Source organism: Gopherus evgoodei, chromosome 8 (assembly GCF_007399415.2).
Source record: "Gopherus evgoodei ecotype Sinaloan lineage chromosome 8, rGopEvg1_v1.p, whole genome shotgun sequence".
Classification (NCBI taxonomy): domain Eukaryota; kingdom Metazoa; phylum Chordata; order Testudines; family Testudinidae; genus Gopherus; species Gopherus evgoodei.
The window spans coordinates 68,163,316-68,178,356 of NC_044329.1; the positions used below are offsets into that span (position 1 = coordinate 68,163,316).

The 15,041-nt window shown below is 45.1% G+C and overlaps 1 protein-coding gene across 1 annotated transcript; it reads left to right on the top strand.

The window, feature by feature from the left end:
• The first annotated feature begins 5,203 nt into the window (after nucleotides 1-5,203).
• C8H1orf53 (chromosome 8 C1orf53 homolog) lies at nucleotides 5,204-10,677 on the top strand. The gene is given in 4 exon segments (XM_030573667.1): nucleotides 5,204-5,885; nucleotides 5,888-6,027; nucleotides 8,986-9,087; nucleotides 10,451-10,677. Coding segments are annotated over 4 exon segments (405 nt in total). The 5' UTR covers nucleotides 5,204-5,794; the 3' UTR covers nucleotides 10,523-10,677.
• The last annotated feature ends 4,364 nt before the right edge of the window (nucleotides 10,678-15,041 follow it).

The following is a 15,041-nucleotide window of genomic DNA, read 5'->3' on the forward strand; positions in this document are numbered from 1 at the left end:
AACCCTGCAGGGTGGCTGGAGCCAGGGTGCAGGGGACTCCCTGCACTGCAGACGTGCCCCAGCTACCAGTGGGGAGGGGAGGGAAAGAGAGAAGCGGGGCGGCCAGGGCTTCAGCAGGGAGCTCGCCATGCAGCCCCGACCACCACGCCGCCTGCCGGGAGGGCTCCATGCCACTCCAGTTGGCGGGGAGAGAAGGATGTGGGCTGCCGGGCTTGCTGCAGACCTGGCACCGGCTGGGGCAGATGGAGCGTGCAGCCTGCTCCCAGCAGGGCGCTCCCCTCCTCCGCGCCGCCGCCTCCTACAGGGCGGCTGGATCAGCAAACAAACAAAAAAGCAGCCGTGCAGCCATAGGATTGGGCAGAATGCCACCCCATAGAATCTGCCGCCCCAAGCATGAGCTTGCTCGGCTTGCTGCAGGGTGGTTAGATGCACATGCAGAGACATCACTTCACAAACCAGGAAGGTGAGTGCCCCTCTTCTTATAACATTGGAAAGACCATACCTAGGACACTGCATTCAGCCTGGGTGCCTACGTAAAACCAGGTGCTACAGTATCAGTGACCTCTGCAGCATCTAAGAGCCCACATATTTGAATCAACCAAAACTCAAACACATGTATCCAGAGACCTCCCCACACACCTCAGAGATTTCCATAGACTGCGATTTAAAATCTGCACCTCTGGTGACTTTCTGCTCTTGGGCATACAAATGATCAATAGGAGTTCTGTATGTGAGCCCAGGGGCCTGGTCCTCCATTGCCCTGCACCATATGGAATCGTTTACATCAGTACAATGTCAAACAAACTGCTATCCCAAATCAGAATGGTAGCATTTCACATTCGCTGTGCACTGGTAAAAGCACTTACTCTAGGGGCAGGGCCTGGTAATCAGGCCCCAGCTGTTATGCTCACAGCTGTCCCATCTTGATATCCTGCGTTGGCTATTCAGGTGAGGACTCTGACACTAACACTAATAGATGGGCAGTGAAAAGGTACAAGACAAGCTTGTATCTCAAGAACCTGTGGCAGGTATTCAGTTGGAGTAAGGCAATATCTCTATACTGACACTGGCCTCTGGCCCAATAGGTCCTACATGACAGTCTCTTTCTACTGCACTCACTTCCATTCCTGAGTTAAACAGCAGTTGTTGAAGAAGTGTGACATCCAGTGGCAAAGGCTTTAAACCTAGAGCCAGTAAAGAATTTTTCAAGTAAACTTTTTTTTGTTTACCAAAACTGCTGATTCAGCAAAACTGGAACCGTTCACAGGAAAGGGTCGGTTTTGATGAATTTCCCACTTCAAAACATTGTTGAACAATACAGCTTCAGAAAAGTTCCTTTTTTGACTTCATTTTTAAATTAAAAGTTAATTTAAGGTTAAAAATAAAAAAGACAATCAAAACAAAATGCTTTGATTTACCTGATCTGAAAAAAAAAAACAAATGAACCATTGATTTCAGACTTGCAAAAATTTTTAAAGAATGACTTTTCATACAGATTTGGGATGTGAACATTTTTCAAACTCTCACAGCTCTTTTCTTGTCCTTTCTGCCCTGTTCTATTTAAAATCTCAAACTAGTGCCTGAGATCTGACACCCCAATATTCAGGGCATTCAAAATCCCCATCCTATATGGCATGGCCACAATCAGAAATTATACAGCTATCATACTCTAATGGGAAGCCAGGCCTCCCCATCCACAAAGGTTAAAGCAAGGGGCACCTTCCTGTGCCAGGAATGAAGGCTTCAGTAACCAGCTTTGCCTCATCTCAGCTGGTGCAGTGAGAGCTTCCCTCCTGTTTCAATCTACTTTAGCCACTGCCAGTCCCCCATTCTTATTGTCTTTCACTCAGGGTTTTATCTCCTCCTCCAACCTACCTTGATTACCAAAATATCATTGACTAATGTCCTTCCACACTACACTCCCACACCGTTCCCAGCTCTAAGCCAGACCACTTGCAAACCCAAAGGGTTTTGAACAATCACACTCCTCCCATCTCAGAACAAATGCCCCCCATAAACAATTAACAGAAAAATCCCCCTAACAATCAGCTTTTCCTTTCCAGGAAGAAAGCCCAGCTGCTGATGGAGATCAACCTCCTGATCCCTTTCCACGGTTCCCCTTTCCTACTGCTCTCCACATCCCGGTACTCCACCTACCTCTATCAGCAACCACAGGCAGCCAGGTCCCAGCACACTTTGATTCAGGATCTCTACTACAGAGTCCCCTCTAGTTCCTACAAGTAATCCTTCATTGTCACTCCTGTTATGACCAACTGCTTATCTGAAGCCTGAGAGTAAACTTCCCAGGTAGCTGCAATCTAGAACCCTCAGGCTTAGTCCCAGGCAGAGTGGTTCAAAGCACTCCACCGCCATCTCGTTTCCCTGACCACACCAGCTCTGCCAAGGTTCTGACAATCCCTTCTCCAGATTGTCCCATCACTGCTGGAAACTTGTTACTGTTCTGCTCTCAGCTGCTTCCGCAACTTCCACCACACAGGTTTCTTGATAAGCAGCAGCCATCTTACGTTGATTCATCACTGTACGATGAGAACAGGCAAGCCTTCTCCAGTGGGTTGTGGAAGAATATCCTATGGGAAGCAACAGAAGCCCCATTGCTTGAGTAATTTAAAACTGAAAAAAAGATTGAATATACTGGCTGGAACAATCTTCCACTGGCAGGCGATAGCCTAGATGTCAGAACTGGTTGTTCTATAGGAACAGGCAAAACTGCTATTTTTAGCAGCGATAACAGAGCAGCATCTCATACTCCAGGCCTTAACCTGCTTGCATTGACTTCAGCTCCCTATGTTTCTAATATACTTTGACCTTTAATCAGCAAAATTCACCCTGCTGTGAAGTGACTGAAATCAGCAATTAGATAGTTATGCCTATATGTTCCACAAAAATGTGTGCCTGTGACAGGGTTTCTCATTGCACAGGCAATATTTCAGGTGACAAATTGTGGAAGGTGGTACACAACATGGTCTTCAAAATCCTCAATGAAAAAGTTAAAAATATATGTGCTGCTTGGTTCTGGCTCTGCTCTGCTCAGGATTTCATAGAAGTTCACGAGGAATTTATCTGTCAAAATTTGAAATACGCATTAAATCTGACAAGAATTGCAGGATGGGGCCAACATCTCCAAAAATAAGCATATTTTACTGATATTTACAACAAAAAAACTTCTGAAATAGGATATTCAGCCAGCATCTTCATTTTGTGAAGCTGTTGAATATAGTAATATGTCTAGGTATTCTCCTACAAAAAAAAAAAAATTGTTTGAACTCATACTGCTAAAATGCATAACCCATCAACCCAAACTGTAACAAGCAAGTAGTTAAGTCAATCAACACTCCACTTACCAGTTCCCTATCTCAACTTTCACTACCTCCTTCCATCGACCACACTCAACTGTACAGCCTTAACTCTAATGTCACACTTTTCCACATACAAATAACACACCATAGACTTCACCACTGTGTATAGAGAATATATCTTAATTTAGCTGAGGTCAGAGATCAAGCTGTATGTGTGAGTGTGACTGCGAGGGATTGCATACGTGCATTGGAGTTGTATGCTGCAATCGAAAAGGACTTTGCTTTGGAGCTATGTCTGTAGGGCTGAATCTCCTGTCACTTGGACTGGCATAAATCAGTGCTACTGGAGCCAATGGAGTTACACAGGTGCAAAACTGGTATCAGTGAGAGGAGAATCAAGCCCAGTATGTTTGTGTATCATGATGTGTGGATGATAAGGCCTGTGAATTGAGTGTGTATTATCTAACTGGTGAATTCCTTGTTTTTTACTGATCACTTTGATAGGAAATGAACTCAACTAACTATAAGTTAGTTTTGTTTTTTTTGTGGGGCCTATAACTATTATATAATCAGTACAGACTGTTTACTCATCTTACTGATGAAATTAAAGAACACTATAGGAAAGAAGGTAAACTAAGTTTTTCAGGATAGGTGCAATATTTTATGTGTATTTTTGCTGCTTTAAAGTATCCCATACAATGCTATGTGAATAATACAAAAAAAGTTTTAAAATATAGTGGCATAATTTGGGGCACTTTTAGAAAGGCTCTGAGATGACAATACCAACAATGAATGTCTTCCTGTGCTGTGGAATAAAACAATATGATGTTCATAAGTTTATATAGCATACTTTTTATTTTCAAATAAAACACAAAAATACAATTAAATTCAACCTGAATACAACCGACAGCACAAAAATGACTGAGGGTATGTCTACATCTACAATTTTGCAGCGCTGGTTGTTACAGCTGTATTAGTACAGCTGTATAGGGCCAGCGCTGCAAGTGGTGTTAGTTGTGGCCACACTGCAGCGCTGTTGGGCGGCTTCAAGGGGGGTTCGGGGAACGCGAGAGCAAACCGGGGAAGGAGACCAGCTTCGCCGCGGTTTGCTCTCGCGTTCCCCGAACCCCCCTGCAAACCGCAGGGAAGGAGACCTGCTTGCACGGGGGTTCGGGGAACGCGAGAGCAAACCGGGGAAGGAGACCAGCTTCGCCGCGGTTTGCTCTCGCGTTCCCCGAACCCCCCTGCAAACCGCAGGGAAGGAGACCTCCTTGCACGGGGGTTCGGGGAATGCGAGAGCAAACCGCAGGGAAGGAGACCTGCTTGCTCGGGGGTTCGGGGAACGCGAGAGCAAACCGGGGAAGGAGACCTGCTTGATTACCAGAGGCTTCCTCAGGTATGCTGGGATACCTGCTTATTCCACGGAGGTCAAGAAAAGCGCTGGTAAGTGTCTACACTTGATTACCAGCACTGGATCACCAGCGCTGGATCCTCTACACCCAAGACTAAACGGGAGTACGGCCAGCGCTGCAAACAGGGAGTTGCAGCGCTGGTGATGCCCTGCAGATGTGTACACCTCCTAAGTTGCAGCGCTGTAACCCCCTCACCAGCGCTGCAACTTTGTGATGTAGACAAGCCCTCAAATACAGAAGTGGACACTCGGCAGATGAATAGACCTCCGTGCAGAGTAAGGTCTTTACTGGGGTTGAAGATAAGTTAGTTATGATTCAACAAAGTTGTGACCATCTGAAAGTGGTTCATCCTGTGCACATGTACCTGCAGCTTGGAACACATGCTTTTCACTGAAGACTCTCAAGCAGCAGCCTGCTTTGCCTGCCTACTTACTGCGTCTTGATCTGGATATTTACTTCCTTGCCCAGGCAGGAAACCCAGCTATTAAGAAGTGAGAGAATACAGAATAAAAAACAGACATATTTAGTATTTTCCTTTTAAGGCCCTGATCGTGCAAACATATATACACATGCCAGCAGGATTTGGCTGAGATGTACTGAAAACTATTGGTCTACACAGCAGAAATATGCAAAAATTAAATATTTTCTGTAAACCCCTTGTCCATGTAGAATGGGTCATTTCTAATTCAACTGCCGGGGCAAGGCCATTATTAACTATTATATTACACTAATTCCAAAGTCCTTCCTTGGGCTGGAGGCATGGCTGGGCTAGGGGCTATACAAGCAGCTGAGACAGTCTAAAGGCCTGATCCAAGCTCGCTGGAGTCCTGCCATTGCCTTCAGGGTTCTCTGACTAGGCAGGGGTGTGACAAGCAGGAGGGGCGCAGAGGTGGGTGACAGGTGACAGCACCAGACCTCGGGTCTTTTGTTTTTGGCCTCCCCAGGTGGACGCAGACCAGCACCGACCCCAGAGGGAGACCAGCATGGCTCTGTTCAGGGCTTGTGACCCAGACTTGCTTCCTGCCCTGGCGGGAGTGGGTGGCGCCCTGGCGAGAGGTGCCAGGAATGGGGCCCGCCAGCTGGCTGGGACTCTCCTGCAGCCGCGTCCCTCCCCTGGGCCCATGGCAGCGGCTTCCTTGGCGCCCCGTTGCAGGCGGGGCGGCTGCGGCACCTGGGTGCGCTGGGCCACGGGCGGCGCCGGCGGGGAGCGCTCTGAGCAGCCGAGCCGGCCGGGCAGCGAGGAGCTGCTGACGGGGGCGGAGAAGCGGATCGTGGCGCTGCACCGGGAGGCCTGCGCGGTGAGTCCCACGCGCTTCCTGCTCGGGCCCGCAGGGCGCTGCTTGTGCAGCCGCCTCACCGCTCCGGGCTGCTCCCGCGGGGCTGGCGACGCGCTGCAGGCTGGGGCTCCCGGCGGACCCGCTCCCCTGCTGCAGAGGCTAATGGGCGGCCCGGGGGCTGCTCAGTGCCGCGCACGCTGGCAGCTTTGCCTGGCCCTCTGCAGCCAGCCCCAGGGAAGTGCATGGGCGGGTTGGCTTGCCTGGGCCTCTCCCTCAGCCTGAGCTGGGGGTCGGCCCAACACCGTGTCCCGAGCACCGGCGTGTGGCCTGGAGATGCAGGGAAAGGGGGGAGGAGGCGGGCTAAACCGGCTGCTCTCGGGATCACAAGGAAGAAGTGGACGTTCATACACAGCCGAGGGAGTGACAGGAGCTCCGTGTCCCAGCAACACTTATGCCACATTAACGATCAGCGACTGTCTTGCCCTTTCAACTTCCCCGGGGCTTGCTGTGGCCAGGGGTCCTTTGGGGGTATTTCATACCGATGGCCTTTATAGGCCATACTCATGTCTCTGCACAGAAGTATTGGCACGTGCCTCTGGACGATCAGAGGTGGCCATTTGCTCACAAGACGCTGCCTGGTGCAACGGGCACTGTAAAGAAAATAAAGTCACAACACCTCACAGGAAACCAGAAAAGCCTTTCGAGCGCGCTCCCAGTTCCATCATCCTGTAAGGTTGGGGCAAGTCACGGAAGGCCTGGGACAAAGAGAACAATTAAGACAGCAAAAGCGAAATCTTTCCGGAGAGGGGCAGCAGTCCCCAGACAGAAAGCGCGTGCAGCCTTGAGTGAGCCATGTTACCTGCACGCTGGGGACTTACAGCACTAGAGCTTAGTTATTTATTATGTCAGGGAGAAATATGACCAAAAATAACAACGTGGTGATACAATGCAACTCTTGGACGCCCAGCAAACTGCCCAGTGCTGGTAGCCTGAACACCAATGTGTATTTACCTAGCCTCTGGGCCTGACAAACTAGCTTACAGTCCTAGTTTTTATGGAATGCTCGGGTGTTTTGCAGGAAGGGAAATATGTCACGATAACAGCTTCAAGGCAGACAGGGTGCCGACATGTGAAGTGACTCTCCCCTTCCATCTCCAGCTCCGGCATTGACATGATTAATAACCGCTTCGCTCCCCTTTGCACGCGGAGAGCTGCTGAGCTGGTACCTCAGCTCCCATACCGGAGGGCGGAGGAAAGTGGGACCGCCCTGTTTTGTTTTCTGCAAAGATGGAAGCAACCTGCTGTAATTGTGCGCGGGGCTCATCACTAGCGGTAGGGACAGCATACATTAGACAGGAGCCCACCATGGAAGGCCCATGAGAACCTGCAGTAAATACTGAGTCTGTAGCAATACGTGGCCTCCGTCTCCTCTCCCCCTGCTCTAGACGACGCACCCTGTTTGCAACGCATGGCGAACGCTTAGCCCTTTCCCCCTTCTCCCACGGATGTGCATCTCCGAGCACCTTGTGCCGCGCGCCCCTCTGCACTGCAACGGCCTCTTCCACCGCCAGCAGTCGCTGAGTTTGCCTGGACAGCCATTGGGCCGATTCTGTTCCGGTTGTGGAGTTTTGCCATTGGCTCCAGCGAGATCGGTCCCAGCAGGAGGTTCCCACTGAGGAATTCCCCCGTTCCTAGGCAGCTGCCCGCCGAAGGGTCAAATGGCAGTTGTGGGCAGTCAGCATGGTTACGGTAAATGACCTTAACGTGGGCATGTCCCGCGGCTAGATTTCCCACCTGCCTTCCCTTGCGCAGGCGGCTGGCTCTGTGCCTTTGCAACCGTTAGGGATGGCTGATGTTTAGCAGGTTTTCTGGACCCGTTTTAAAAATACTTTTGGGCTTCTCTTCTTTGTGTTAGTCCGTCCGCTATCTCAGGGGCTGCAGGCAAACACCAGGAAGTGTGCCCCTTTACGGATGCACTGGCGCAACAGGACAGGGAAGCAAAGGACTTGATTCGCCTACCATTTATGAAATGTGTAGCTCCAGCTTAACTCAGGGAGCGTTATCTTTGCTCTCCAAAACGTAGGAGTGACGTATTTGGTGTAGAACATTTTAAAGCTATGTCCATACCGGTCACGATCCAAAATCCTGGCATCTTAACGTTTCCACTCGCTATAAGCATTGTTGCAATTGCAAAGGTCACTTGATGGAAATGATAATCAAAAAGTGACCTAAATATTAAAAGGTGATATCTTGCTACCACACAGCTTTGTCCAGCACCAGAGGCGGATGCCTGCCAAGTATTTACGTTCCCTCCAATATAAAATAGTTTAACAGTTGCACCATGTTTGCAAATTGCAGTTATACTTTTTAGCGTCAAAGCTGGCGTGATGAAAGTTGCTTTTGATGAAGCAGCACTTGAAAGCAGCAGAAGGTGTCAACATTTTATAACCATTTTAAAAAATAATTTACAATGTAATCAAAACTCAAGAACATTTAGAAAGGGAAAAGAATGTGGCATAAAAAAGTCCAAAAGTGACTAACGTGAACAGGAAGAGTGTAAATGTCACATTCTCTTAGACCCTTCTCTGGAAGCATGAATACAGCATCATACATTTACCCTTTCTTATAATTCGAAGTGTAAATGCATCTGCAACCTGGGAGTGAAAGTCCATTTTCTTCTAAAAAGTTTAGAATAATTTAGAGAATATATAAAATATCTCTAAGGAAATGAATGGGAAAGGCTGAATCTATGGCTATGTTAAAATATGCACTGCTGATACTCTATTACTTCCCAAATCTCTTTATTTGTCAGTTCTGAGTTACAGAGTATAAGGGTCAGATTATAATAGTTGAACTGGTTTCAGTTAAGCAGTTGGATTTTAGGGAGATAATGTCAAAGCACTTCCAGTTTGAAACCACAAAGAGATGAAGACCATGTAGAATTGAGGTTGACTCTGTTTTTGGGTGGTTCTTTTTAAGGCTGGCCTGCAGAACTATGTGGATCCAGTTACTGGCTATTTAGTGTTCACCAAAGTTGCCCACTTGCAGAGAGGAAAATGCTGTGGTTCTGCATGCAGACATGTGAGTATGAAATCCTTGCTTTTCTGCATTAAAATAACTTTGAAAAAATATTTTAAATGCTGGCATTGGAAAAGCTAGCAAGCTATCTGGCATGTTTCACTGTGAAATTTAGACTAGCCAAGGACAATAAGTCCAGGAAAGGTCACTGAGGGATTTTCTTAAAGTTAAAATAGAATGCTGCAACATTTCAGGTTAACATTATCTACTTGAACTGCTAGGAGAATTTCGCAGGAGTTATTTAATAAACTGTTGTTTTATATAAGTCACGTTCTCCTTGGCCAGTGCCAGTTGCGTATGAAAAGAACCAGCATGTCAGAAAGTCTATTCCGAGCAAACTTTCTCCTTTTAAAGACATGAGCTAACATAACCGAGATATTTTGCCACAAATGTAGTTTAGTTTTCTAGAATTATGTTGAAGGGTCTGTTTTCCAGTCTGACTGAGAAGTACGGTGGAATATTGTGTGATTTTTATAATAATAGGACTTGCTGTCGGTATTTTCTGAATACCATTTAGACATCGAAATTGTGCAGTGTGAGAAGGTAATATTTTATATTTTGCATACAGAGTACAATCCCGCTTCCACTGAAGTAAATAGCATAAGTCCCGTAGCTTTCAATGGCTGACAAGATCAGGCCCATAATAATATGTTGATCAAATTCACCTTACTCAGGCGAGTAGTGTTTAACGCCCCAGGTGGGTAACATATATTTCCCCTTAGTAAATTTATAGTTATTAGAACATGCTTTAAAGAACAGCGCACGGAAAAAGGGAGAAGGAGGTAATTTACAGTTCAAATGTGCAGTGCTCACTTTTAGTTCCTCTTTGGCTTCTTAGTTGGAAAAGTTTTCTTGTACCACTATTGCAGTGTGAAATTCGTGAGTAATGATGCCAAAGACTCACTCTTTGATGAAAACTCATTAAGTACTTTTATAAAGAGAGAGTCAGTTGCTAAGACGTTTGACAACAAGTTTAAAATGATCGGGAAATGTTTACACTTTTTACAGACAATATTGAAAGGCTAGAATGTTATTGTCCTGGCTGCCCCTTTGCCTTGCTAGGAGCTCTGTTATGCAGAACAGTTTGCAATAATGCACCAACTAAAGAAGTTTAAGGGGGTGGGGGGACAGATTACTTTGGTCAGTCAAATTCTTCGAGTTGGAAGGACTATTTAGGAAATGGTTCTTGGTCACTAATTAGGACCATTTGCTTGGGGTTGCCATTATTTTCCTGCTAGTCTGGAGGGCACAATAGATCACATGATTTATATAATATAATTAACGATTCTTTAACCGTAGCAGGGTTGAGCTTTTTCTTACTGGTTGCTAAATAATGCAATAATGACTTGTTTTATTTCTTCTGCAGTGTCCATATGATCAAGCTAACGTAAAAGACCCGTCCAAAAAGAAGCGGTTCAATTCATTTTTTTATACCTGACCATCAGTGCGTTTGCCATCTACGATGGAGACTGCAGAAACCTAAGCCAGAATCAGTTCTTTGTGGCTTCGAGTGCATGAAAATTGGCATTCCTTTTATCGATCCTGGGTTATTTGAATACATTTCAATTGTAATAAAAACCAAGCTAAACTGTGTGTGCCTGAGTGTTTCAGATGCTACATTATTAGTGATACTCCTTTTCCTTTCCTTAGCGTTATAAATCACACGTTACAAACTGAGACCACGATTAATTTCGCTGTAAAATCAAGAATCCGGGTGCAGGCAGTACTCAGATTACCATCCCTTTACTTAACACTGCTACTGTATACACCGTAAATCACTTCAAGAGATGTTGTTGATTTTGGTAGTAGATCGAGGAGTTTCAGTGATTTTTTTTTATTTACATCACTGAAGGCCGTGTGTAACCTACAAGAATGCCCAATAAGTGTAATCCCATTGCAAAACGGGAAATTCTAGCAGTAAGAATTTAAAAGACTATATATTTGTATTTCGTTATATTGTGTGAATCAAATTAGAGAAGTCTGTTTGGAGCATGGCCCATACTATTTTATCGCATCATGCTGACATTCGAAGATCGTTAGATAGGCCATTAAAAAAATTAGTCTGAATTGAAGTACCACTGACACCGAGAGTGGCATTAAACCCAGATCGAACCACAGCATCAAGCTTTCGCCTCCATCAATTTCTCCGCCACTCTGGTCCAAGGAGAATGAAGACAAATGTGTCGTTACCAAGTCCATCTGCCATTCATTGAAACATCGTAGCATCGTTAAGGGTGGCAAAGCACACACAGAATCAAACGTCGATCTTTCCACCCCTATGGAAAGGGGTGGTTGTTGCCATCTCCTTGAGGTAAAAATCAAAGGAGGCTTCCTGACAGACTCATTACAAGGTAAAGTCTCTGGAACTGAAAGGAGGGGCAGTGGGGGTCCCACAGATGCGTTTGAGTTTCTGAATAATTTAACTCCTGTGTATTTGATTGAACATCAGTCTGTTTGGTGTCCAAATTAGCAAGTGCCTTTGAAAAGACGAGAGAACTATGTTTGCAAACATAAAATGAAATGTAAAATATCCTACAAATATTCATGAGCACCCAGGAGGTACTTAACTGTTGTATGATAGAAGACACCTAACTAGGACGTCTTAGCTTTATTTTATTTTGTTTTGTTTTATTTTCAAGTCCTGTTCTATTTCCCATGAACGTTGGTGGTATCTTGGCTATTGTATTTTTGTCTCTTTCTCATTAGGAGTAAATAGCCCCCAAATATTCCTGATTAAGTTTTCCACTGACCCCTTTGTGTTTCCATCAAACAGCCCCCCGCCAAGTACCTGACAAATATCTTTAAGATCGAGATGGCTTCCTTCCTACCTACCTCCCCTCAAATATGATGTGCGAGCTGGGTTATTTGTAGGCAGTGATTGGACATTTAGCTATCATGATGTTATCTGAGAACTCCAAGATGGATATTCCATCTTAGAAAAAGGACAGGAGGGGGGATATGGTTACCCTTAGCTGTTGTAATAAGCCGAAAGATTTCCCTTCCCCTCCCCGTTTGTGGATTGTGGAGCACCCGAGTCTACTTAAACTGGAAAGTATTGTCAGTTGTTTGGTTGTCCCAGTTTGGTCCACTTTAGCTTTGGTTGAACGAAACGGCTTGATACCCATCCTAGAAAGCTCCCTGTGCAGCCTCCCAGATGCTAAGATTTAGATCGTTTGAACGTCAGCGCAGCCTTCTGGTAACATTAAACATCCAAATGGATTTCGTTTGCGTATTAATATCGTTCCTTATGTATTAAGATGGGAGAGCAGCAGTTCAGAGCTAAATTCCATTTGCCTCGTTTTAGTAATTGGATCTAAATGAACACTCACGTCTGGCAAGTAAATAGACTGAAGCCACATTAAACAGAATGTGTACAAATAGCGGAAAATCCTTGGAATCAACGTTCTAGCAAATAGTAAATTAATGTTTAGTGTTATTAGGGGTGTTTAGATAGCCCCATGTATGTATGCAAATACATAGAGGGAGATTTTTATTGCAGGGAAATACAGGTATAAAAATCCTAAATGAACTGATCTGCTGCACTTAAAAGTATCCAAAGGTAGAATCTCATCAGTTTTGGGGCTAGGGGAATCAAATGGTAGTTACTATAATTTAAGGATCCACAAGTAACCAGTTCCCCTTGTGTCAACATAGGAGGAGGATCCATCGTTCTTGGTTATCTTATTAGCAGGAGAATTTCCAATGTAAGGTCTAGTTATGTCACCTCCACAGCAATAATAACAATGAAATAAAGCATGACATTATTTAAGCATGACACAGCAAGTAGCTTATTATAAGCCTTGCATATTCCTCTGTCTCTTGCTCCCATTAGGGCGTCGGTAATTGGAAAAGATATATATATATGTATAGAGATAGATAGATGATATAGATATTCTAAAGGAAATCATTAGATGGGGAAAATGCATCGAAGGTTCTTTTAGATGCCTTTTGCGTATGGAAAGGGCAATACATCTGGCCATATAAACTGCTGGAGCTCACTTTAGAATGGAATCTCTCTTTTCCCCCTTTCAATTTTGTGAGAGGAACAACGCTTCTTCCAAAGTAGCTAATGCAGACATAGGCTGGGAATAGCAGCAATACATTGGTCGTGGGGCAAGAAAAGGCTCCTTCGAAGTAAGCAGAAAAGATACAGAAGGTGCAGGTGTCCCAAGAAGATTCCAGATAGAACAAGCCCACTTAAGTATACCTTTATCTATCTATCTATCTATCTATTCGTGCACACGGCCAATTTCAAGACGATACAGAGATGCCGTTGCTGTGATTAAAGCTCTTCAGCATTAAGGATTGTTCTTGCCGTTGGCAGGGCTGGCTTTAGACTACCTGTTTGTAAGTGGATTCGATGAAAAACTTTTAAAAAACGTGTCACCATCATGCATATTATGAAAGCAAAATAGACCTGCGGCTGCTTAATGTCAGTAAGTCAAACTTCGTGTATTTATTTTTTATCACCCGCCCACAAAATACCAATCCTGCAAAAAAGATTGCGACGCTTTTAGTATTATAGCACTTTAATTACTTTCCCTCCTTCACACCTCCTTAATCAGTCACTTCAGATGAGTTGCTGTAACACGAGATCGCGGTATTTACTGCAGGTCCAAGTTAAAATTCTATGGTAACTGAAATTAACAAGCCTTCCCCGAATATCACCCATGAAACTCTGATTTCAAGCGTTCAGCATGACATTTCCATGCATTATTATATAAGTCATCTAGCTACTTGTAAGGACCAGAGAGAGAGATATTAAATACACCAGGAGCAGAGCCTTCACCAACCGTGGGATTACTGACGAGATTCCCATCTTAAAGAACACGCTGAATGTCGTGGCGTGGACAGGAACACTTCAGCGCCATGGTGCTATTATTTTGTCTGCAGCATGAACTTGGTTCACACCAGCAGCTGTTTGTTGACAACTACCACCACAACTGCCAGAGTCTAGGCAAACTAGGCTAGGGGATTTGCTGAACTGCCAAAGAGAGCATCATCAACCCCCAAACCCATTCCTGGCGCTGCACCTTCCTTACACGTGGTGGATTAATTGCTTGCAGACACTTACAGATTTTTGTCCATGACTGTACCACAAAAGCGTTATTTCTGACTTCGTAAGATCATTAGCATTCTTTGCTGTTTCGAATAAAGACTCATGTTGGCTACAGACACTAAATGGCCACGCTGCTTAGGAGAGAGGAGAAGAAACAGTCACTGAGGGTGAGGGAGTCATTTAGTATTCCTGACCCAGAACCAACTGCCCCCGCCGTTAGGATTCTCACCGAAAACCCATCTCCAGAAAAGCCATTCTGTAAATAATTGGTGAGACAGACGCGTGTACTGCTCTCCCCTAGGCTCATGGTTGAAACCCCTGGGCTTCTGGCCGTGCTGGGTTTCGCATGGCCCTGTAAGGAGAATGACTCTTAAAAATTACTCTCAGATCCATATTTTTTCTATTGTTTTGAGTCAGTGGATCGTTTGTCATCCGTGCCCTCACCTAAGAAGCAATGATTCCAATTCTACTTGGCATCTGATTTTATTCTAATAGGTTAAATTGGATTCAGTTTTACAATTATCCGAGGTTTGGCTGCCTTGTATTGTATGACAACTCCCAATTTCATCGGTTTTGGCAATGTGAGATTATTCCGTACATCATATCACATCCTATCAGGCTGAAGTTTGCTGTTTAGAGAATCCATTCGAGAGGGGTTCTTTTTATGAAAGTGGGAAGGGTCGATACATTCCAGGGCTGGTTCGGTACGATTTTCAAAAAAAGTACAGAGATGGCCCCAACACAGAGGAGTTGCTGCTCAGCTGTGAATAGAAACAGAGCGAAATGATGGCATGATGGGGAAATAGTGCAGTATTTTAACAGCCCTCCAGTCCTTGCCGCCTTTTTTTAAAAAACCAAACCCCTAATATGTTATTTGCTTTACTAGGTTTATTTACAA